At 44.7% G+C, this 22,393-nt stretch overlaps 1 protein-coding gene across 1 annotated transcript in view; it reads left to right on the top strand.

Annotated features, from left to right (window-relative positions):
- LOC138575296 (unconventional myosin-Vb-like) overlaps positions 1-22,393 on the top strand; it is a 1,749,675-nt gene that overhangs the window by 300,133 nt on the left and 1,427,149 nt on the right. The window contains exons 4-5 of the mRNA XM_069649473.1: positions 11,810-11,954; positions 12,329-12,485. Coding sequence (XP_069505574.1) covers positions 11,810-11,954; positions 12,329-12,485 — 302 coding nt within the window. The remainder of the gene's footprint in view (positions 1-11,809; positions 11,955-12,328; positions 12,486-22,393) is intronic.

The following is a 22,393-nucleotide window of genomic DNA, read 5'->3' as shown; positions in this document are numbered from 1 at the left end:
CCCTGTTTGTCTGTATCATCAGCTACTACACTTGGAGGAGAAGGGGGAGGGGCAGAGGCATGGGTCCCTTCGTCCTTAACCTCCTGCTGGCTTAGCAGCTACTGACACTGCACAGCATCACCCTCTTCCTCCTGAAACATGCGCCACAATTTGAATATGGCCATGTGTTTGGTCAATTTCTTCCCTTTTGTAGGCACACTGTATGTGTTAATAGTGATTGCTGCACGTCTTTGGAGAAACTCACACAAAGTGGCCATGGTTTTGTTAATTTAACTTCTGTACATTTGGACCATTCTATGCTATATTTGGATAGATTTTTCCTTATAAGGTGGAAATGTCTCACACAAATTTTGAAGGGGAATAGTCCCCCACACGCATTGTTACTTTGATACATTTCAATACCTTTTAACTGACCTCAAGCGAGGGTTTCGATAATCCGCTGTTCAGGAATAAGTCAGTGCAATGATACTTTCTAGTTTTACAAGCCTCTCTGGCTCTACAACTTATCAGGTGTGCTCTGCGCACAGCCCGTCCTTCACAATGGCTGCCCCCTCAGGCACACAACCACAATCCTGCGCATACGCCTTCCGCGCATCCCCACTTGTTCACCTCGTCTGCCAATCCCAAATTCTAGCTCCTCACATTTCAAATTCTGTGTCCTATATGCAACTCTAAAGGGTGATGCCACCAAGCTATCAAAACAATATAGGTAAATAAAATATTTCACACCCACTGTAATAGCCCGTTACTCCCAAACACACACAAAAAACCCACAGCTGTCTTAATACAGAGTATACCAGTGTTCTCTTGTGATGGAACTGCACCTGTTGCGTCGCCTAATGTGTGAAACGCTGCACTCCAGGAAACTTAACCAGTTGACTCACTTTCAGCAATCCAGGCTAGCTAGTTTTGTATCCTGATTGCGTCATAGCGACGTCACAACCTGGGCCCATCCAGAAAACCAACTACTGGATTGGGTACTGAGTAATAGTCCACAAATAGTGGACACTATACATGTTAATCTACTGGCTTTCACATGTCAGGTGGTTGGCCTGGTCCATAAAGTTGTAGTGTGAGGATCTTGCCATTGGCTCTTGCCCATTGCTACCCACCCATAGGAGCCTGAACTGTGATTGGCTAGAGCTGACCTCGCCAGGCATAGGATCCGCAAAGGTTTTCAGCTCTTGGTGTGCCTTCTCAAGGTTATAAGAATGACTGCATTCTAACTTCTGTGTACCACCTTAGACTATGAAAATGCTCATTCATCTCATGCAACACTTGTCTCACATTGTAACATCTTTGTTGATGGCTTCTGTCTGGCCGTGTGAGATCGGCTTCCTTTCCCAGTGCTGGTTGCTGCCCATTGTCCGAGTCGGCTGCGGTTATGTGTTCGGAGACCATGATTTGGAGCTCTGAATTATGAAGAATTATTTGCATTTACTGCAGCTGGTGTTACTGTAGTTCAGGCAATGGAATGTCACTCATATATGGTGGCCTTGGAAGCGGGTCCTTTCTCAGCAGGTTTGCTCTTGTAAAACCTAAATTCAACTCCTCTCTTGCTGAGAGGCTTGTGACCTGCTGAGATTTTCCTAAACCATTATGTGGTTCCTACAGTGTCCATGCTATTCTATACTCTCCATATGTTAGTCACACTTGGCTCTGTCGGGTCCCATAGGTGCTCCTGCAGTTCCATAAGATTATTTGCATAAGAGTATCTGCAAGCTTTACTGGGAATCTCTTGATCCTTGCGGTTTCTGCGTTTGGTCAGTGGCAAAATAATAAAGCAATGACAGTATGTATATGCGTCTGTCCTCTAACTACAAAACTGTATGCTTGTGTTCATGTATTCAAGTGCGTGTTTGTGTCCCGATATGTGGATGGCACGTGTGCTTCATGTCTAACGCTAAGTTATGGTGTCTCTAAGGACGCCAGTAATGTGGCTTCCTGGCGCTTTAGTCAATATTGTCATTTTGAGGTCTCTTTAGTTGCAGCCTTGGGGCTCCTCGTCCACTCTGGGGTAGACTTGTACCACATCTGGCCTATAGTGCTTGCTGAGGGGATACCTCTCAACTTGCTTGTCTATCGTTGGAACACTAGCAATTGGTTCGAAATAGTATGGGCGTTCTATGTATCTTCTGGCCTTCTTCCGTGTCCTGTACCTTTATAAGAGGGGGCAATCTCTGACTTTGAACGTACTCCATTGGTTGCAGGACAAAAAAGAGCACAACTTGAAACCTGCCCATTTGAAATTTAAATATAGGATTATGACTCACTGGCCAGCTTTGATCCTGGGACCTTAAAGGCATCCACTCGGACAGTACCAGCAGATGATCAGTTGTTGCCACCTCAGCCATACAACTGTTGGACCCCATGTTTCAGAACTCTGAATGATTAGAGACTGGCAGCAAGAATGGCAACTTTGGTCAACTGAGCAGAAACTATGGGTACCAATTATCAAGCAGCATTGTGCGCCAATAGTGGACGTTTCACCATTCCAACTGTGACATTTTTCAATCTACCACTTAGTTCGCAAGTCAGTAAGTTGTATTTGCCAACTGCAGACTTGTGTGGGGAAATTGTGAAACCTATTTTTTAAAGTGCGTATATTTGAATCTTACATTTTGGGATTTCTCGACAATAGCATCGTTTTTTTTCCCCTCCATAGTGCGTCTTCCTAGACTCGTGTTTAAGTGTTTGTACACATCACACATTAGATTCAAAACTTTGGAGTAAAGTGGCCCTGCTTGAAATCTATTTTCCCTGCACTCGAGTCGAGAACTGTTTTCCAATGGTAGTGCCTGACCCCTGTATTGCTCTGTAGCTAAAAGTGCACTTCTCCAGGACTGAGATCCTTGCATTCTTCTGGCAACCTATGGAATGAGTTTACAGTGAGATTCTCCTCTTTTTCATCTCTGTGGAAGATGTCTGGCTATGCGTTTTTTCTTTAGTTGCTCATTTCATCATGTGACCTTCGAAAGCTTATGCGTCTACCATCTCTAAAATCAGTTTGCCCTTTATCGGATGAACTAAACATATTAAAGTGTTTTTTAAAAACCGGACTAACACTGCACCAATCTTTTTTCTGAACGATGCAGAATAGAATAGCTTTCCAGTCAATAAAAGCAACACCCGCTTTTGATAAGGTTGCCATTTTCTAGAATGCCAACCAGTGGGGGATGGAGGAACACAAAGTTCCTTTGGCCAATAAGAGAAGGTCTTGTGACTTCTTATAACAATTACTCGTCTTTGTTTTCATTTCCATGCATGTTGAGTTAAGTCAGTGTTTTTGTCTCTGACTTTCCTACTCCTGCACCCCTTTTCCTTTTTACCCAACAGAACCATCTGGCTGTGGTCACAATTTGCCTCAAAGCATGGAGCCATGTCTATGGTGGTGATGTGTCCCTTATAAAAGACCTGGCGCGCATTCACGAAGGGCATCGCTAAGGGCTGATATGGTGGGAGACTGTTTTCTGGCTGTCTTCATGATTCGATTTGAACTGCTGCTATTTGCTGTAAATACGGCTATTGTGGACACTGCCTAAGGACTGCTAGCATCACGTGACGTGGCTGCCCCACCCCTCCCAGAATCCCTGATCAGCCAGTGTGCACGTGCATTCGCGATGGGCATCTCTATGGGCTGATACGGCTGATGGGGCTTAGAGGGTGAGATGAGAAGTGGCTGACTTGTGTTTAGTCATAACGTTTCTTTTTAACTCTCGATCTTTTCACTTGTTTAGGACTTGCTGAAACTGTTATATTTTGATGATTTTTATTTTTTTATTTCAAAACAAATCTGAAAGTGGGGTCATTACAAACCTTAGTGCAACGAGGTTCTTCCAGAAATTTGAAATGGTTAAGATGTTCACGCTAAAATCGGGTATGCCTTCACCTTCTAAGATGGCGGAAGCCATTGCAAAGACATATGAAACCCCTAACAAAACCACAAATAAAATGAACTCCTCACGGCATTGCAAATTGCAAACAAATGCACGGTCAAAGTCCCTCAGGACAGATATTAGGAAGTATTATCCAGATAAACCAGTGACTTGTGACATGCCAGAGGCACTCCTGTGCATGTCACCAGAAAAAAACTTAATTCAAATTACGCAAGCAATTCAACTCCGGCTTGTAGAAACAATGTAGGTTGATTTATGCACGGCATTGTATTCCTTGTTGGCAGCTTTTTCTGAGCCAAATTTGCTCTGATTTTTGCCCAGCCATCAAGTGATCTTGTTAAAGTGCAAGCCCACATGGGACACATAATCAACCACAACTCTCTCTGGGCTGTATAGTAGTGCCCCAGACACATGCACAGGAGCAGGACATGACAGAAGAAGCAACAATAGCACCGAGCTCCATAAATTATTCACCTCTTCAACCTACCCCCTCAGCCCTTCAGAAATGCTCATTGAGTCATGATTACTTATCTCAATCTCCTATAATGTTTATACCTTCTCCAGCTGACTCTTTTTCTTTCTGAGTCAGATTAATACACAAATTCTACTCTGAGGAAGCCATTTACTCAACATAATTTGTCACAAGGTGGCTGCCTCTTCACCTGTAGTTTTAGTGGAGATATCTCTCCAAGCAATGAATACAGCGTTTTCACTAGCGAAACTCTACGAGAGCTTGGACTCGCGTCTTACTGACCAGAACTTCCTGATAAGAGAACTGTTGGAAACAAAAAAACAGTGCCTGTAACGAGTTATACGTCCTCCATGACGGACCCATGGATCTTATGTCCGACACAAAAATCACAAAAAAGTGTTCGGTGCGACCAAAACAACATTATTCTCATCACGCCAGTGAAATTGGGAGAAATAACAAGTTGCCCCATAACGGGGAGGCCTGACAAGGGCTGAGTATGAATGACTGTTAGAGAAAGAATTGCAAGTGAACAAAAATGAACCCCTATTACCACACGAGGACAAGAAGCTTCAAGCTTCTACAAACTGCTCTCGCCTACAAAGCACAATAGCTAAACCTTCATAGAACATCGTCTCTGCACAAAAAAATGATCTCAAAAGGTGAAAGAAAAACGAAAAAAACATCAAACTCATCACAGCACACAAGAATAGAGGCACACATCAATTTTCCGCTCCTTATCCTTGCCAAACAGAAGAACCCAGCAAGCAGGTCTAGCTGTGGTGAAAAAATATGCAGCATTAGCCAAGGGCAAAAACGCAGTGGAACAAACGGATGTAACAAGTCAACCAGTCCTTAAACAGCCTATTCTGAACATGTCGTATGCTCCACTGGACAACCTTGTTGATGCAATACAAAAAGTCGAAAAAGCTCAGGGCAATCGCACAGTGATACTGAGCCCCTCCCCTCGGCAACTGATCAGCTTAAAGATCAACATACAATCACTAAAGGGCAAATGATGAATTTCAAAACCTTGCAGGAAAGACGTGAAGAAATACATGAATCGATTAAACAATTCATGTCTCGCCCTCGAGCTTCAACTCCCTTAACCTTTATCCCCTCCACAGTGCTGCGAAAAATCCTGATCATATCGGGTGGAAACACTCCAACGCACCCTTGCTGCAGTGCAAATCTTTACTGCTTCCAGCACAGTCGAAATCTAACACGACAGGTATTCATGTGGCTCAAAAACAGTCTGGTAACATCTTGTAACGAAAAGATTAAGACAAACGGGAAATCAGCCCACCCAAAAATAGTCACCCTGCGCATTTCTCTTTAATATTGCAATGTTGTGGGGGAGACTTTGGAACATATGAGCTGAAAAGAGCCTCAGTCCTGGATATGATGACTTCAACAGAGAGCCTACAAGACATTACCAACAGGGATTTTGAACAAATATGATACATCAGTGGTAAAGCTCTGGATGAAGTCAGGGATAGTTAGAAACATCATATGGCAGGCGAGACTGGAAATATATCAACTAGGTTTCATGCTACTAAATATGAACGAGAACTTCCATTCACAAACCAAACACGCGTAGCAACCACGATCCTCGAAATGACAGAGCCTGGGCCACAACGCCAATGACTCTCATATACCATCACTCTTCCATCAACTAGTGCACACTCTAGTAATCTATAACTAACTCACACTCTGTTAAAACATATGTTCATACTTGCATCATGGAATAATCGAGGTCACCAGCACCTCAGCACTTCATCATGCATCATCTTGGCCGACTTTGACATTTTACTGCAAGAGATCTGGCTCATGTGTCCCTCCCCCGCCCCCCTTTGGGATAACCATGAAATCACATTATTACCAGCTAAATTGTTGCCTAAAGGTCGTCCCATGGCGGGATTGTTAGTTGCAACTAAAACCTTGGCAGGTGCGACTTTAACTCCTTGGTCAATTCCGAATGAGCGCATGCAGCTTGTAAAAATACGAGTTAAACTTGTGAATATTGCATGTTTGAATGTCTATTGGAATCACTCAGTCGTTTTTAAAGATTTACAAAAATGTCTTGAGTTAGGGGCCAATGTTGTGACAAACTTTGTAATTGTCGCTGGTGATATGAATATGAATTGTTTCTCGAGGGGGGGGGGGTGGAGGCACGAAGTTTCATGCGGCAAGTAAGCGCTGGAGTTCTACTATGAAACCGAGAGGGCTTTTAATGACAAATTGTTGCACTACTGATGATACTCCTCCTAAACATACATAGCGGAGAAGTAAACAGTCATCATTGATAAATTATATCTATGTCGACAAGAATCTCTTTGCTCAAATGAAGACCTTTAAAGTTCTGGAACAAACCATTAGTGACCACAACATTCTGGAATTTACCTGGTCCTGGCCTGTACTTGACCAGAGATTCTGCTGTGGTGTACAGGCACCACCTCATGTTAACCACCAAGGGCAACCGTTTTAAATGGTCACCTGCTATACTGCGCAAACTGTTGGTAGCGGTCTCCTACCCTCAAGACTCCTTGTACCCAAATCTTGAATATGTAGATGGGGCCTATGTAGCAGTATTGCAAACCTTCAAAACTCCTTGCCACGCCTTGAAGAAACATATGAAAATACATTCTCATGTTTATGACCTCATTCGACAAACTAGAACCAAGTTTAAAGCCGATATTCACTATTTGAGCAACCTGCCTGAGCTAGATAAATTGCGAGCGACTAAAGCTTAAAAACAAATATGCTAACTGGCTGAAACAACTTAAAGCCAAGATGCAATTGAATGACGCTCAAGCAATGCTAAAACCTTGACATCTAAAAACTCGGCTCTTATAAAGGGCATCATTAAATCGGCGTATGTGGACGGGCAGTCCATGATTCAAATAAATGCAGTTCCTGAGGAAGTGTGGGTGGAGTATCATACCTCTTTGTATGCAGACACACCATGGTCAAATCTCACTCCCTCTGCGACAGCCACTTGTGCCTCTCAGTTAACTATACTTCAGGAAGATATTCTTATGAACATCATGAAACTCAGCTTGTCTCGAGCACCAGGCCTGTATGGGTTATCTAATGTAATGATGAAGGCCCACCCAGAAGCCTGGTCGAGCATTCTTGAAGTAATCTTTAAACAAATAGTTAAAATGCAAAAAGTACCTCATACATGGCAAAAATCAATAATGGTTCCCATATATAAAAAAGGAGATGGACATTCACCAAAAAATTATAGACCAGTGGCTATTCTTGATGTGGCGGGAAAGTTGTTTGCAAAACTTATCTTAAATGACTTCAACAAATGGTCCTGTAATATCAATGACACTTTTCAATCAGGGTTTGTCCCGGGGCTTGGGACGTCCATACATTTACATGTACTACATGCAATAAAGCAGCAAGAATGGGAAAAGAAGCAGCCGTTCTTTATGGACTTTGTTGACTTTGAAACCACGTTTGACTCGGTTTGCAGAAAAATGCTGATAAGTTAATAAAGGCTGACTGTCCTGCGTACTTGATATACTGGATATGAGTCTTATCTGTATAGAGGTATCTGTATGATACTCTCTCGATGGTAGATTACATGAAACATCAACACATAGAGGTCTCAAACAGGGTTGTCTTTTGGCATCCTCCTTGTTCAACTTTTTTATCTCTGCCATTGCAAATGACTTTAACAAGGTTAAGTGATTCTCCACGGTTGGGTCTAGTCACCATTCCCTGGCTCTTTTATGCGATGATTTGGTTTTGTTGGCAAAAACGCCCAGAAGTCTGCAAGCCTTACTGGATCAATTAGATGCTTATGTGGTCCAGAATAAATTGACTATTAACATAAGCAAATGATTACTGCTTTGCCTAATGCAACTAAGAAGATCCTTAAATCATGCGTTCTCCAACAAACTCCACTGATTGTGGTGAAGGAATATAAATACCTGGAGCTCAATGTTAATAACCAGATATCGGATACACCGTGCTATGATGAAGTAAAATCAAAAATTAGAATCTCTGGCACAGGCAAACATTTTGAACAAGAGGTTTGGGATGTTTACGTTAAAACCATTATTGATATTCTGTTGTCAAAAAACGATTCCTACTGTCCTATATGGTGCCGAAGCACTGGCGTGAAGTGTTTTGCACATATATTGAGGGAATGTTTTGGAAGCAAGTGCTGAACCTGCCAAAAAGTACATCAATGTGTATTTTAAGACATGAGCTGGGTTTGTCATCTTTATATGCCATGTACATGTGGAAGCTATGTAGCTTGTACAGGAAATGCACAATGTATACAAAACCGAAGTCTATTCTGAATGTTTTAGCTATGTTCAAACAGTCAACTAACAATACGAGCATGAGCACATGGCGGGTGAAGGTGCAAGATTTTTTGCAGGAGGCAAATGTCTTAGATATACTGCTTACTACCAATCTAGACAAAGCTAAGGAAACAAATCGTGTTACAAGATTGGATTAATACACGTGACCAATGTCTGCAGCGCAAGCATGGGCAAGAATACAAAGTCTGGCCAAAAAAGTTGAACTCTGGAGTCACATTTTATCAGATTCCCAGGTGCCAGATAGCATGACCTTTTCCTTCATTATAGGTTGAACATATGGCACATGAGGGAAATTCGTTCAAGATGGAAACTGTGTCCTCTGTCTTTCACGACCTGTCACTTCTGCAAGAGATTGGACACGCCTGAAAACCTTATACATTTGGTAGCCATGTGCTCTGTTCGTGTTGACTCTAGAACTAAACATTTCAAGCACCTTTTTGAAGGATATAATTGTATGACCCAGGAAAGATTATGGGAGTATATTTACAATGAGAATGTGAACAAAGAGTGGCGCTAGTACATTTTTTTTTTTGTCATTGAGCTTGGAGGTGGACACCATGAACTGCTAGATTGACTTTTTGAACTCAAGGAGTGAGAACAATCATGGGGTAAAGTCAATTAACGAGTTTAATTTCTAATGGTTATGAATTGTGAATTTGTACAAATGTGATTTTCACTTTTCCTTTGTGTATTGTAATTTACATTAATGTTATTGGAATTTTATTTAACTTTTGTGATTATTGAAAAGTTGATTAGTCGACTATATCAATAAATCAAAAAATTTTAAAAAAAAGTCCTAACAAATGCCATGCTTACCTGGGTTTTCAGGTGGTTATGTTGGAATTGTATGCTACTTTATGACACAAGTTAATTTTTTTTAATTGTAAGTGCTGCACATGATTGCATAAATTGGTGTTTGATAGAAAATGATCGGAGCAGAACATTTTGTAGCCTAGAAGAGTGGAAAGACAATTAGTTTGTATGTGAGAACAAAATGTGAGTGAAGGAGAGGCGTCCATGTCCAGATGCGAAGAGTACTGCAGTTTAGGAGCAAGAAGGGTGAAGCAGCAAAAAGGAGAAATAGTGCAAGGAGCGTTGGGAGAGGCAATACCTTCACTTAGAAAGTGAGGGGAGTAATGAGATGAGAGCAGCAAGGTCTGGAGTAAGACCATAACGTTTAAAAACCATAGAGGAAATTAAATAAGGCTAGTGTTGTGAGGAAGTAGCGAGAAGGACAGAAGAAGAGATGGAAGAATGAGGAGGTAGCAAAAAAGACCAATGGCATAGTTGAAGATTGGGCAAAGAGGAGTAAAGTATGGAGAATGTGTAGGTCTTTTTGAGGTAGGGCCAAACCTGATTTGTATATAGGTTTTTCCCTTGTGTAATGGCTTGGCAGGCTGAAAAATGGTCTGGAGGGTTGCCCAGAGCTGTGCCCGTGGTTATGATTAATTCAAAACCTTCCAGCTATCTCCTTTGTTTTGCTAAAGTCGCCCCGAGTGGGACGGTTATGCCCAGACTTGGGTTCTGAGTCTGCCAGGCCTAGAGACCCAAGCTGTTCCTCAATGATGACGCCCAACAAGGCTGAAACATGTCTGGGAATGCTTGTAGTCTTGTGCAGTAGGGTTGTGACCTAGCAGTTCGGGCTGAACTGCCCCTTTTGCGGTAAGACCAAGCCTGATTTGCATCTGGTTTTTCCCCTTCTGTAATGGCTTGGCAGGCTGAAAACTGATGGTCCGGAGGGTTGTCCAGAGCTGTGCCCATGCTTCTGATTAATTCAACCTTCCAGCCATCACCTTTGTTTTGTCCACTAAGAGTGGAACAGTAATCAAGGAGTGAGAAAATTGCGGACATAATGAGTAATTTGGGAGTGTGAATTTACAAGGGACGAATGTTGTGAAGATGAAAATGACAAGAATGGGTAGTTGAAGAGACAAGAAGAAGAGTAAATGGTCATTGATGATGGTGAGGTTAATTGCAAAGGAGGAAAAGGCTAACTCGGAGGAAGGGTATATGAGGCTAGAGGGGGACTGGCTGAAGGAAAAGGATCTCTGTTTCAGGGGGGGTTCAAATGAGGAAGAACGAGACTACATTCAGGATTAAACAGCTGAAAGACCGGCTGAGACGGACGAATCAAGAGCCAGCGACCGAAGAGAAGGAAAAGACCGGAGTAGTCGGCGTAGAAGTGAAATGAAGGATTCAATGAGCGAGAAATGGGAATGAATAGAGAATATCATGCGACCAAGTACGAACCTTGGGCGACAAGGACCTGCTGAGTAAGCAGAGTAGGTAAGAGCCGACCGATGAGTGAAAGCAGCGACTAACCAGGTCAGAAATTTCCAGTGCAGAGGAGATAAAGTGCCATGTTGTAGTCTCCACTATTGGTGCTAGTGTAGAACTAGAATGCTAATTTCTAGGTTTATATTTTATAGTGTGAAAGCCTGTTTACACTGGCCAAAGTGCGTGCAGAGAGACCTTTTTCAATTCATGGTAACCTAAAAAAAAGTGTTTTTCTATTTTCATTAACCTCGTAGGACCTATATATATATATATATATATGTGTATGTATGTATATATATATATGGCAACAGCTCCCTCTAGAGGTTACAACACGCGAAGCAGGCACTCTACTGCTCAGGACTTCATCGGACAAACCTACATCTGGCCTTTTATTATATTGTGTGATGCTGGCAATGTGCCATCAACTGTTTGCACTTTGCCTTTATCCATCCATTGAGCACTCGTACTGCGAAACCTTCTGGATCATGCTGATCTTCTTTCAAGAACATAATTCAATGTATTTTCTCTTACCTCATGATCATTACCCGGTCATCAGTGTTCTAAAATATTTCATTGATGGTGCCTTTTACGTTACCTTCCCTCTATAGGCATTCATACTAGGATCATGGTAGATATTGTAGTTGACATTGGCACCAGTATTCTGAGTGGCCTATTGTAAAGGGCTGCAAGGGATTGGGGTCAGTCGAAATTACTGTATGGTGTCTCCAGATGCTCCATTTAATGAGCCCTTCTACAGGGAACTGCACCAGACCCATGGGTTATGCATGTTTACCCTTGGTAATGGTTTTCTTTCTTATTTTCAGGGATTGTCCTGGTTGCAATCAATCCGTACGAGCATTTGCCAATTTACGAGGAGGATATTATCCATGCCTACCGTGGGCAGGACTTGGGGGAAATGGATCCTCATATCTTTGCTGTGGCTGAGGAGGCATACAAGCAGTTGGCCAGGTGATGTATATGCCCCCAACCCTCCATTCCAAGGGACCCTTTTGTTTGCTGGTTACACTTTTCCCAGCCTGACTTGCATCTCTATACTCCTGCTATAATGGTCTGCAACTTTGCCTCCTTACATGACCAATGAACCGGAACCTTTTGTCTTTATTTCTTGATCCATCTATCCTTTCTCTTGCTCTTTTTTACAGATTGGAATCGAACTTCCTCACTAGTGGTCCACTACATAGATTAATAAACACATGATTGCGCTCCTCCCTTCCGGCCTTCTGCTCGTTGACTAAACGCATGGTTCCCACACCACTGCAACTTACGCCTGTGAAATATCTGTCATAATATCCTCTTATGTCTGTCAAAATATCTAATTTCAGGTACAACAAAAACCAGTCCCTGATCATTAGTGGTGAATCTGGTGCTGGAAAGACCATGTCTGCGAAGTATGCCATGAGGTACTTTGCCACAGTGGGAGGCTCCTCGAAGGACTCTAATGTTGAGGCCAAGGTCCTGGCATCCAATCCCATCATGGAGGTACTACTTTTGCTAGAAAATTATTCTTTCTTTAGAGAGCAGGCATGGTGTCTACTCCGAAGATGTAACTTTGCTCCCTGTGACTACAAGGAATCTGTGTACAATCTGGCAAGTAGTCAGATTGTTGTGGTGCTGGTGGGTCATCTTCTGAAGAAAACCAGCTCAGGTCCTGACCCTCTTATTGCAGAAGGTGTATTCCTAAGAGTGGGGGCTGTACAACTCATTCGAGGGGATTGTCCGACGTATTCCACATCTATGTCGGGTAATGACCACAGCTGTGCTGCTTCGGAAATTTTTTCTGCGTAGGCGTCCTGCGTCAATGACATCGATACCTTGTCCCTAGAGGGCCTACGTCGAGGGTCGATGTTATATATAGGACGCACGGCACCCGTAGCCTTAGTTCCATTTTTTCCGCAAACGTGTTTGCTCTCAATCTCGGCGAGCTCGGTTATTCAACTTCAAGAACGATGTCTTCGTCTTCTACCCCAAAGTCTATCTTTAAAAAATGTCGGGACTGCGGTTCCAAGATGTCCATCACGGACCCGCACGACGTCTGCCTCTGGTGCCTCGGCGAAAGCCACGCCACCGATGATTGCGATGACTGCCAGTCCCTGACATCGAAGGCCTTGCGGGAATGGAAGAAGAAATTAACGGTAGGTAGAGTGTCTAAGCCCAGAAGTCGAAATCCGCGGGGCTGTTGACCGACGACTCTCCGCATCAGTGAAAGTCCAGGGGGGGGGGCCTCGGTCCCAGAGTGGTTCCCGCCATTCCTATGCCTTTTCTAGGCATTCGCGGAAGCGCCGTCACCGGTCACCTTCCTCGTCGGAGGACTCCGCCAGAAGGCCGAATGTGAGGCATTCCGCCAGCAGATGATGGTGATTTTCGAATCGCAAGGCACTGTTCCGCCCACGCCTTCAAGAGACGCTGGCAAGGAACGGGCTAGGGCCACCACTCGCACGCCTTCCAGCTCAGGCGATCACCTGGAGCCATTGAGGTCCCGATCGAACAAGGTTGATCGCCATATTCGTGCCAGATCCAGGTCCTCTATGCCATTGAGACTGTCGGAACCTGTGAAGCCTTCCAAGAAGGCATCGACCGCCATCGGCTCCGAGGCCGTCGAAGGACACTCTCGGAGCTCCGCCCTCAAAGCAGTTGTCTAAGTCATCTGCGCCTCAGTCTATGCAGATTCCATCGGCGCCCTCAACGCTGTTTGTGGAGGATTTGCCGGAGGGCTGTGGAAACTCTGAGGAAGGCCCTCAGTAAGTCCGTGAGGCCTGTTTCTGAGCCCTTCTCTGTTCTTCCACCCAGATTGGATTCATTCCAACCTTTGGATAATATTTCAGAGGTGGAAGAAGGGTCTGATGAGGAGATGGTTGTGCTTCCTGATGTACCTGATGACCTGTTGTCTGGTCAGTCAGATGGAAGAACTCAGTCAGTCCTTGCATGACGCCAGTGGTCTTGATACCTCTTCGGAGGTGGAGTTTGACAGGCCTGAGCCTTGTATTCATGCCGAATCCTCATATTGGCGCCTCATGTCGAGGGTGACTGAGTACTTAAGGTGGTCTGCTCCACCTGTTTATTTTCTTCAGGATGATCTGACAGATATCCTGGACCAAGGTTCACCCACTGACGCGGTGTTGCCATTTCATATGGCTTTGCAAAGAAGGGTGGCAGCGGCTTGGACTGCTCCGGAGAGTCTCCCGGCAGTGAATAAGTCTCTTCCGAAAAAATACCATCCTGCCAGTGGTGGCCCCTGCTACTTGTCGACGCACCCTACTCCGGAGAGTTTGGTGGTGCAGGCGGCTATGGGGTATGGCTTTGAAGGCAGCCAACTCTGTGCCTTGGCAAGATTCACTCACTCTGTGGAATTGTGCATCTTTGGCAGCTGAGCATATTCCCGGAGGGGAGGAATGGGATGGTTGTCTAGCCCTCGGGCAGGACGGCAAGGATGCCATGTGTGAAGCAGTTAAGTCTGGTTTCGACACAGCAGACTGTCAGTCGGTCCATGGCTGCGAGCACCGTGATGCGCAGGGTTGCGTGGTTGCGGAAGTCGGGGTTTGCTCCTGATGTGCAATCCCGGCTTCTCAACATGCCCTTTGATGGTGTCCATCTTCTTTGGCAGCAAGGCTGACGAGAGCCTTGAGAGGTTGCAGACCTCCAAAGCTGCAGCAAATTCTTTGGGCGCTGCAGTACATCAACCTCCATCTTTTCATCCTAGGACAGCAATGGAGGGGGGGTGGGTGAGGGCAGTTCCTTTCGGTACTAATCTTCCTTTGGTAGATAAAGAGGAGCTGCCAGTCAAAGGGGCCACCGTAGCAGTACCAGAGGTGGAAAGCAAGGTACTCGAGGTGCCAAAGCCGCTCGGGCAGTTGCCTCTTTGCCCTCAGACACTGCCGCGTCGGCTCAGTCATGAGGCCATGTCCCATGGTTCGCTGGTTGGGGGCAGACTGGCGCAGCATCTTGGAGAATGGCGTTCTATTACTTCAGATGTGTGGGTTCTGGAGATCATAACCTACGGCTACTGTCTTCCTTTTCGGTGGAGGCCTCGCAACAATCCACTGGGGAAGCTCTTTGAAGAGTCCGGATCCGCTCCTTGCGCAGGAAATCCTATCCCTGCTTGAGAAAGGTGCCATAGAACTGGTGCCTGTAGCGCAGAGTAACTAAGGATGGTATTCCCCTTATCATTTGATCCTGAAAAAAGACTGGGGATTGAGACCCTTCATGGACTTGCATTGGCTGAACAAGCTCCTCAGGAAGGACAAGTTCAAGATGGTAACTCTTTCTCAAGTCCTCCAGGCCCTCCAACCTCAGGATTGGTTGGTGTTTCATGCGATGACCTCAAGGATGCTTACTTTATTGTGCAACATATTTGGAAGCATATTTGCCACTTACCCAGGTTCATGAAACTCAACAATTGCTAACAGAAGTGTTTTTTCGGATTTACTTTAGGCCTTCACAACGACCAGGGGTCGAAACACGTGTCGGCTGGTTTTATCGGAGAATAAAAATATCATCTTATTTGGACATTTGCAACATTTGTTTGAACTATCTTATCAGTTACATTAAGAAGACTGACCTTGAGATACTCCCCTGAAATCTAATACTATTTTGTACAGTTATTCACAAACTTTGTGGGAAGATTGAGGGGGCTAGGATCATCTCGCTGCCAGGTTTTTGGCGCTATTGCTTTGGTTAGGTTTTGGAATAAATCTAGGGTGGTAACTAGCGCACCGACAGGGACCGATCCCACAGAACCAATTTGTCACTGTGTCCAAGCAGACCTTGTGCAGATGGATAATTTTGACGATCTGAGTGTTACCATTTGGCGGGAAAGGACCCTACAGTAGGCTTACAGGCTCACTCTACTAGGGTTATGGCGGCCTCCACTGCTCTACAGAGGGGCATTCAGATTCGCAATATTTGCAAAGCAGCCACATGGGCCGCTGTCCATACTTTTGTGAGAAACTATTCCTTGGACTCAATCCATGGGCAGGATTTGGTAAGGCAGTTCTGTATTCAGCAATTTAATTGGGCATTCTAAAATTCTAAATTTGTAAATTCCTTGCCCACCTCCATACGTTGGTACTGCTTTGGGAGTCTGTCGTAGATGTTGAATACGTCAGAGGGCACAATCCCCTCGAACAAGTTACTTACCCTATCTGGTAACGTTCTTTCGATGGGATGTTCCTCCGACGTATTCCACATCGCACCCTCCCAGCCTGCCCCTCTACAGAATTTCTTATGTGATTGCAGCTTACGTTTCCGCAAGGCTTTCTGCAGTCATACTGGCAGGAGATTGGTGCCACACGTTCTAGGAAAAAACTACAACTGAGGCAACAGGCGCCGTGCGTCCTATATATAACATCCAGTGACGTCGACAGTCGACGGAGGCCCTCGAGGGACAACGTATCCACGCAGGACGCCTACGCCGAAAAAAATTCCGAAGCAGCACAGCTGTGGTCCTTACCTGTCATAGATGTGCAATACGTTGGAGAAACATCCCATCGAATGAACGTTACCAGGGTATGTAACTTGTTCTTCTCATCTAGATGACTGCAATTGCATGTGCTTTGTATTTCCCAAAATTAACTGATTGAAAGATTGCAGACAATGCTACACAGGCTTTATACGTGGGAGCTGATATGTGGCATTCATAACGCGCCTGTAAGTGTTTCTAGGCGCAACAAGACAAGGAGGAGGAAACCAAGGGAGGACAAAATAATGATCTTACTAGGCCTTGTCATGCAGACCATGCAATTGTGTCGAAGGGGAGAAGGGCGAGGGGGAGGGGAAGGGGTAATAGCAGTTAACTCACAAGTGCAGCCAGCGGGTGGCTCGTAATTGCAGAGAGAAGGGACTGTAGGGTTACAGATACTGACGCTTAAGTGCTGGGGAGGCAGTGCGAGGGCAACTGAACATGCAGGATCCTGGGCCCGAGTTCAGAGGGTGACCAGGGGACCATTGCGCAGAGCAGTCGGGTGCATCAGCAAGGGAATGGGTGCATGTAGCAGTCTGGTGCATCAGCAAGAGAGAAAGCGGAAGCGAAAAGGGTCTTTGATTTTGTTTACATTTGTAGCACGCACGAAACAAACCGTATATTGGCATGGATGACACAACTGGAGGTAGACTAGGAAGATCAAGAGAGGCTCCCAGATGACAAGGGGCAGTCTACCTAAAAAGGAAGGTACTCAGTGCCTGCTGAAATTGAAAAAGTGAGCTCATTGTTAGCGGTAGTGGCACTGAATTCCACAGCCTGGAGCCAAAAACTGAGAATCTTCTGTCACCTCTAGATATGAAAACCGAGTGAGGTATAATCGGAAGATGTCTGTCGCAGGATCGCAATTATCTCATAGTATGATATGGCTGTATTAGCTTTTTGTAGGTACGGGGGAGCAATGCCATTGATACATTTGTAGACCATACAGGCTGGCTGAAATTTGATGCAATCATCGACTGATAGCCAATGCAACTCCCGGCGGAATGGAGATACATGGTCAGTTTTCCTTAACTTAAATATTAGTCTAACATCTGCGTTTTGTGCTTTCTGAAGCCGCTGAAGCTGTTTGGCAGGAATACCCAACAGTTGACTATTGCAATAGTCTAATTGGGCACTAGTTAGTGCTCCTACCACAGATACATGATCTTTGGTTGGTATGTAGGGGAGTGCTTGACGTAGCATTCGCAGGACAAAATATACTGCTTTAATCTTCGCTCCCACCTGGGCTTCACTGCCCAGGTCTTCTTGCCACATACAACCCAGATTTTTGACTTTGGGTACAAATTTGAGACTTTTGCCCAAAAGTGATTGAACAGGCAGCTTCTTGGCTGCTGACAACAAACCTTTAGGTCTGAATGGTACAAGTAAGGTTTTGGCAGCATTGAGTTGCAAATAATTAGACATCCAGCTGCCTATTTCTTCCAGGCAAAGCCCTAATTTGCTAAATGCTTCCTGGAAATTAGCAATTCGTATGAAAATCTGGGTGTCATCCGCATGAGTGGAAATTCAGCCCATAGCGTCTCAGGATTTCAAGAAGTGACCGAATATACAGATTGAACAGCAGTGGAGACGGGGAGGATCCCTGCGGAACCCCACAGTTCAAGCAAATGAGGTCTGACGGGAACTCCCCCATTCTCACATGCTGTTGACGGTTGGTCAAAAAAGACCTAAACCATTTCAATGCTGAGTCAGATACTCTTCCTACCTCCTGTAGTTCCAAGAGAATTTGATGGTTTACTGTGTCAAAGGCAGTTCATCTTGTACTACTAACAGGGCAGTTCCGGTACCATATTTTGGTCGGAAACCAGATTGAAATTTGTCCAATAATAATTCATGTTCAACAAAATTCTGGAGCTAGTTGGTTAGAAACTTTTCGAAGACCTTGGCTGGCCATGGCAGTCCTGCAATAGGATGGTAGTTTTGTAGTACCTCAACATCTAATGAAGGGTTTTTCAGTAGAGGTGACACGATTGAAAGTTTCAAACTCTCTGGAACAATCCCTTCCCGTAATTAACTTATTAACAAAAGTGGTAATAAATGGGGTGAGATCATGTGCCCGTTTCTTTGCTGCATAAGCTGGCAAAGGAGAGAGGGAATCGATTGTAGGTTTGAGACCACTAACAAGTGGGAAAATATCCTCTTCAGTGACTGGATGGAAATCAAAAACAGATGGTAAGGTCTGATTTTGTGAGTTATTGACTTCAGTCACTTGTGGTCTAACGTGTGCCGATGAATTTACAGAAACTGTTTGTTCAATTTCTACCCTTATTCATTCAATTTTATATTTGAAAAAATAATTGAAAAGATTTGCTTGTGCTTCAGAAGAATCAGGCGCTGCATTTTTGCAGGTACGATTACAGAACCTTGATATAATGGACAATAATTCTCTCGGTTGATTGTTGGCAGATTGTCTTTTTTTCACCCAGAAGTCTTTCTTGGTCAAGAAAATAGCTAAAATGTTGTTCTCCAAGGTTGGCATCTTAAGCCAAGTCTGATTAGACTTACCGACTGATTTGCGTAGATGTTGCAGATCTTGAATTGGTTCTGGAGCTGGTTCTGCTCAAGTTTGAGAGAGGCAGGGAGGCTATTCCAGAGTGAGGCTCCAGACAAGGAGATAGATCTGCCCCCAACTGTCTGCTTGGAGAAGCGTCTGCCCCTCAGCGTTGGAGGTGGATGTGTGGAGAGCTTGAGAAGGAAGAGGTTTTGGAAGAGAAAGTTGGAGCTAGTGCGGTCCCAGGCCCCAAAAAGCCTTGTGGGTGATGCAGTGTGTCTTGAACTTGATCCTTGCAGCCCCAAGGGACCAGTGAAGAGATTACAGAGCTGGAGAGATCAGATCCCTGGGCTTGATGCCAAGGACACGTCTTGCAGTCCTGTTCTGGATAAGTTGTAAAGGTTGAAGAGTAGAGGCAGGAAGATTTAGAAAGAAGCTGTTGCAATGGTCCAGCCTAGAGAGGACCAGAGCTCTGGTGAGCTTCTGGGTGAAAGTGAGAAAAGGAAAACTATTTCTGAGGAGGTGCAGCTGATGACTTCTTAGAGACATCAAAGATGTGAGAAGAAAAGGAGAGGGTGGATTCTAAGAGGACAGCAAGGTTCTTAGCCTCACAGGAAGGAGCCGGAAGAGGGCCCAGAGTGGGTGGCTAGAGAGCGGGTGTCCCAATCAGTAGGATCTCAGTCTTACTTACATTAAGGCAGGGATCATTGGGGGCACACCATTCATGAATTGCGGCCAGTCTGGTATGAGAGAAGAAGCTGAGGGGAGCCTGAAGGAGATCTTTGTGCCATCGCATAACATTGAAAGTTGGAGCACAAAGTAGCGATGTGGTGGGTAAGGGGTGCCAGGTAGTGGTTGAAGAGCCAGGGAGAGAAGTTGGACCCATGGGGGAATACCACAGTAGAGCGAAAGATAGAAGAGAGGAAAGACCCCAGTTGGACCAGAGAGGGTCAGTCAGTGAGAAAGGAGCTCAACCAGGCCAGGGCCTGATCAGTTATACCAAGGTTGTTGCTAAGGTGATTGAGCAGGATGGCATGGTTGAACGTATCAAAAGCAGTGGATCGATCATGGAGAGGACAGAAGGAAGGGAGATTAAAGTCAAGATTGGAGAGTAACTCTTCATGGATGTTCAGACGTGCGGTTTCTGTGCTTCTGGCAGCTCTCAAGCCAGACTGCTGGTCATGAACACAACCAACGGATTCAGTATTTAAATTAAGCTGGGAGAGGGCCAGTTTTTCTAAGAGTTTTCCCAGGAAGGGAGTGATGGAGATCGGGTGATATTTAGCCGGAGAGGAAGGATCGACCGAAGGCTTCTTTAGAAGGGGGTGCACGAGAGTGCTTAAGGGGGATGGGAAAGTTTCAGTGGCAAAGGAGTGATTGACTCCATTGCTCCAGCCTTGGCTGGTTTCTGCAATGTGGTCCTTGATGGTTCTGGATGAGCAGGGGAGAACCTGCATTTTTTGATACTTTCATAGATCAGACTTGTCTAGAAACATTGTCGGGGGTTAACCGGAATAAGGAGGAAGGGAGACGGGAGGAGGAAGGGAGACGGGAGGAGGAAGGGAGACGGCAGGAGGAAGGGAGACGGCAGGAGGAAGGGAGACGGCAGGAGGAAGGGAGACGGCAGGAGGAAGGGAGACGGCAGGAGGAAGGGAGACGGCAGGAGGAAGGGAGACGGCAGGAGGAAGGGAGACGGGTGGAGGAAGAGAGACGGGAGGGGGAGGAACCAGTTTGTCAGGGGGTGCACCTGATTTTCTACACTTGCATTTAAGGGCGTCCGAGGTTGGCATCGTACCAAGAGTTGCAATTGGATTTGAGCTTCAAGTGGATCCTCATGACTGGGGGGGCGGAGGGGAAAAGACATCCAGAGTGTTAGAGGGCTGTGTCAGGGTGTCTATCTGTCAAGGAGGAGGATGGAAAGTAGCAGCGAAAGGCTCAACTGACGCATGCTTCATCGGTCGGTGAATTCACTTTCTGATTGGGCCGTATACTTTCATTTGCAGTGAATCATACCATACAACTGAGTGGATGTACAGTGAGTTAAATAGCCAGAGCCTATCACAGCCCCTTGAATCGTCAGTCTACATTACTAAGCTTTCCAATTACTTTTTTAAATGTGCATATTTTAATGCGGCTATGTATTGTAAAGTTCCTAAATTGCCAACATACCTGAAAAACAAACCAATGTATTTACTATACCACAGCAATAGAATATACCAAGAGTGGTGTCTCACGAGTCAATTACTTCAATTATTTCAGTTTCGGGGCTAGGCAGAGGGCCACGGATCAGTTCAGGCACACTATGTGAATATGGAACATTTATTAATTCGTAATCGTATACACATCATATCCAATTCTGACCATCTCTCAGAGCATTATCTGTCATTTACTTGTACAATTGCATTTTGCACAGCATCTATCTGTAAACAATTTCACATTATCTAATGTGAAATATAGAACACAATTATTTTTATTGCACACATCCTTATCTAAAAAAAGTTTGATTACTTTAACAATACATTTTTGCAATTAATCTCATTCATTAGTATGTGAATAATGCGATTCATTGCAAAAATGTATTGTTAAAATAATGAGCCACTCCACAGCCACAGTATGGCCTAAGCGTGACTCGCAGCAAGCCTCTGCAGAACATATGAACCATGTGCAGGTGAGCACCCTTATTCCTTGCAAGGGAAGCATTATTGAATGGTTTTGTTAGCAGGAGGAGTGAATGAACTGAGTGGGCCAAAAGGGAAGCCAGCCAGCAAGCAAGTGCATCCAGTCGATCAGCGTTTCGAGGAGCATTCAGTAGGTAAGATGGGACATAGAGCAGTGTTAGATCATGAAGTCTGTTAAGGAGGGGCTCCTTGTATGGACCAGTTGGGCAGTAAGAGTATGTCTCAATTTCTCCATTGTGGTAGCTCAAGAGCACTGGATGCCCTCTGGTGTACTTGCCCTATAGCCTTAAACATGCTTGCAGTTCTGCAGTAATCCCTGGTGAATCATTGGATTGCCATGATAAAAAAAAATTGAGTCAAGAGCGTACAGCATTCTTTCTAGTAGTGCGACTGTTTACACCGTTTCAAATTGAAACTGTCCCACAGAGGGAAAAATCATGCTTCATTCAAATGCAATATTAGACGACCTTCATGCATGGCTTGTGGGGGAAGGGGTATATACTGCATTTCATTATTGGGTATGTGGAGGTAGGAAAGTGGAGGACATTATTGAAGCTTCTCTTGTTTTTCCACTTAAGAGAAATGAGGAGGAACAAACATCTGTCACTTTGTCATAAATGGGAGAATACTCCTATCACAGGTTGCCAAATGTGCACAGTCTTTATTGCCAAGATTGACAACTTTATTGCACTGTTATAACATTTTTAGATCAAGGATACCAGAACAGGCATCAAACAGAGTT

The sequence above is a fragment of the Ambystoma mexicanum genome, chromosome 1p, assembly GCF_040938575.1.
Source record: "Ambystoma mexicanum isolate Mex_15411 chromosome 1p, UKY_AmexF1_1, whole genome shotgun sequence".
Taxonomy (NCBI): Eukaryota; Metazoa; Chordata; class Amphibia; order Caudata; family Ambystomatidae; genus Ambystoma; species Ambystoma mexicanum.
The sequence above is the reverse complement of the archived record's forward strand: the minus strand, read 5'-3'. Positions and strand labels throughout refer to the sequence as shown.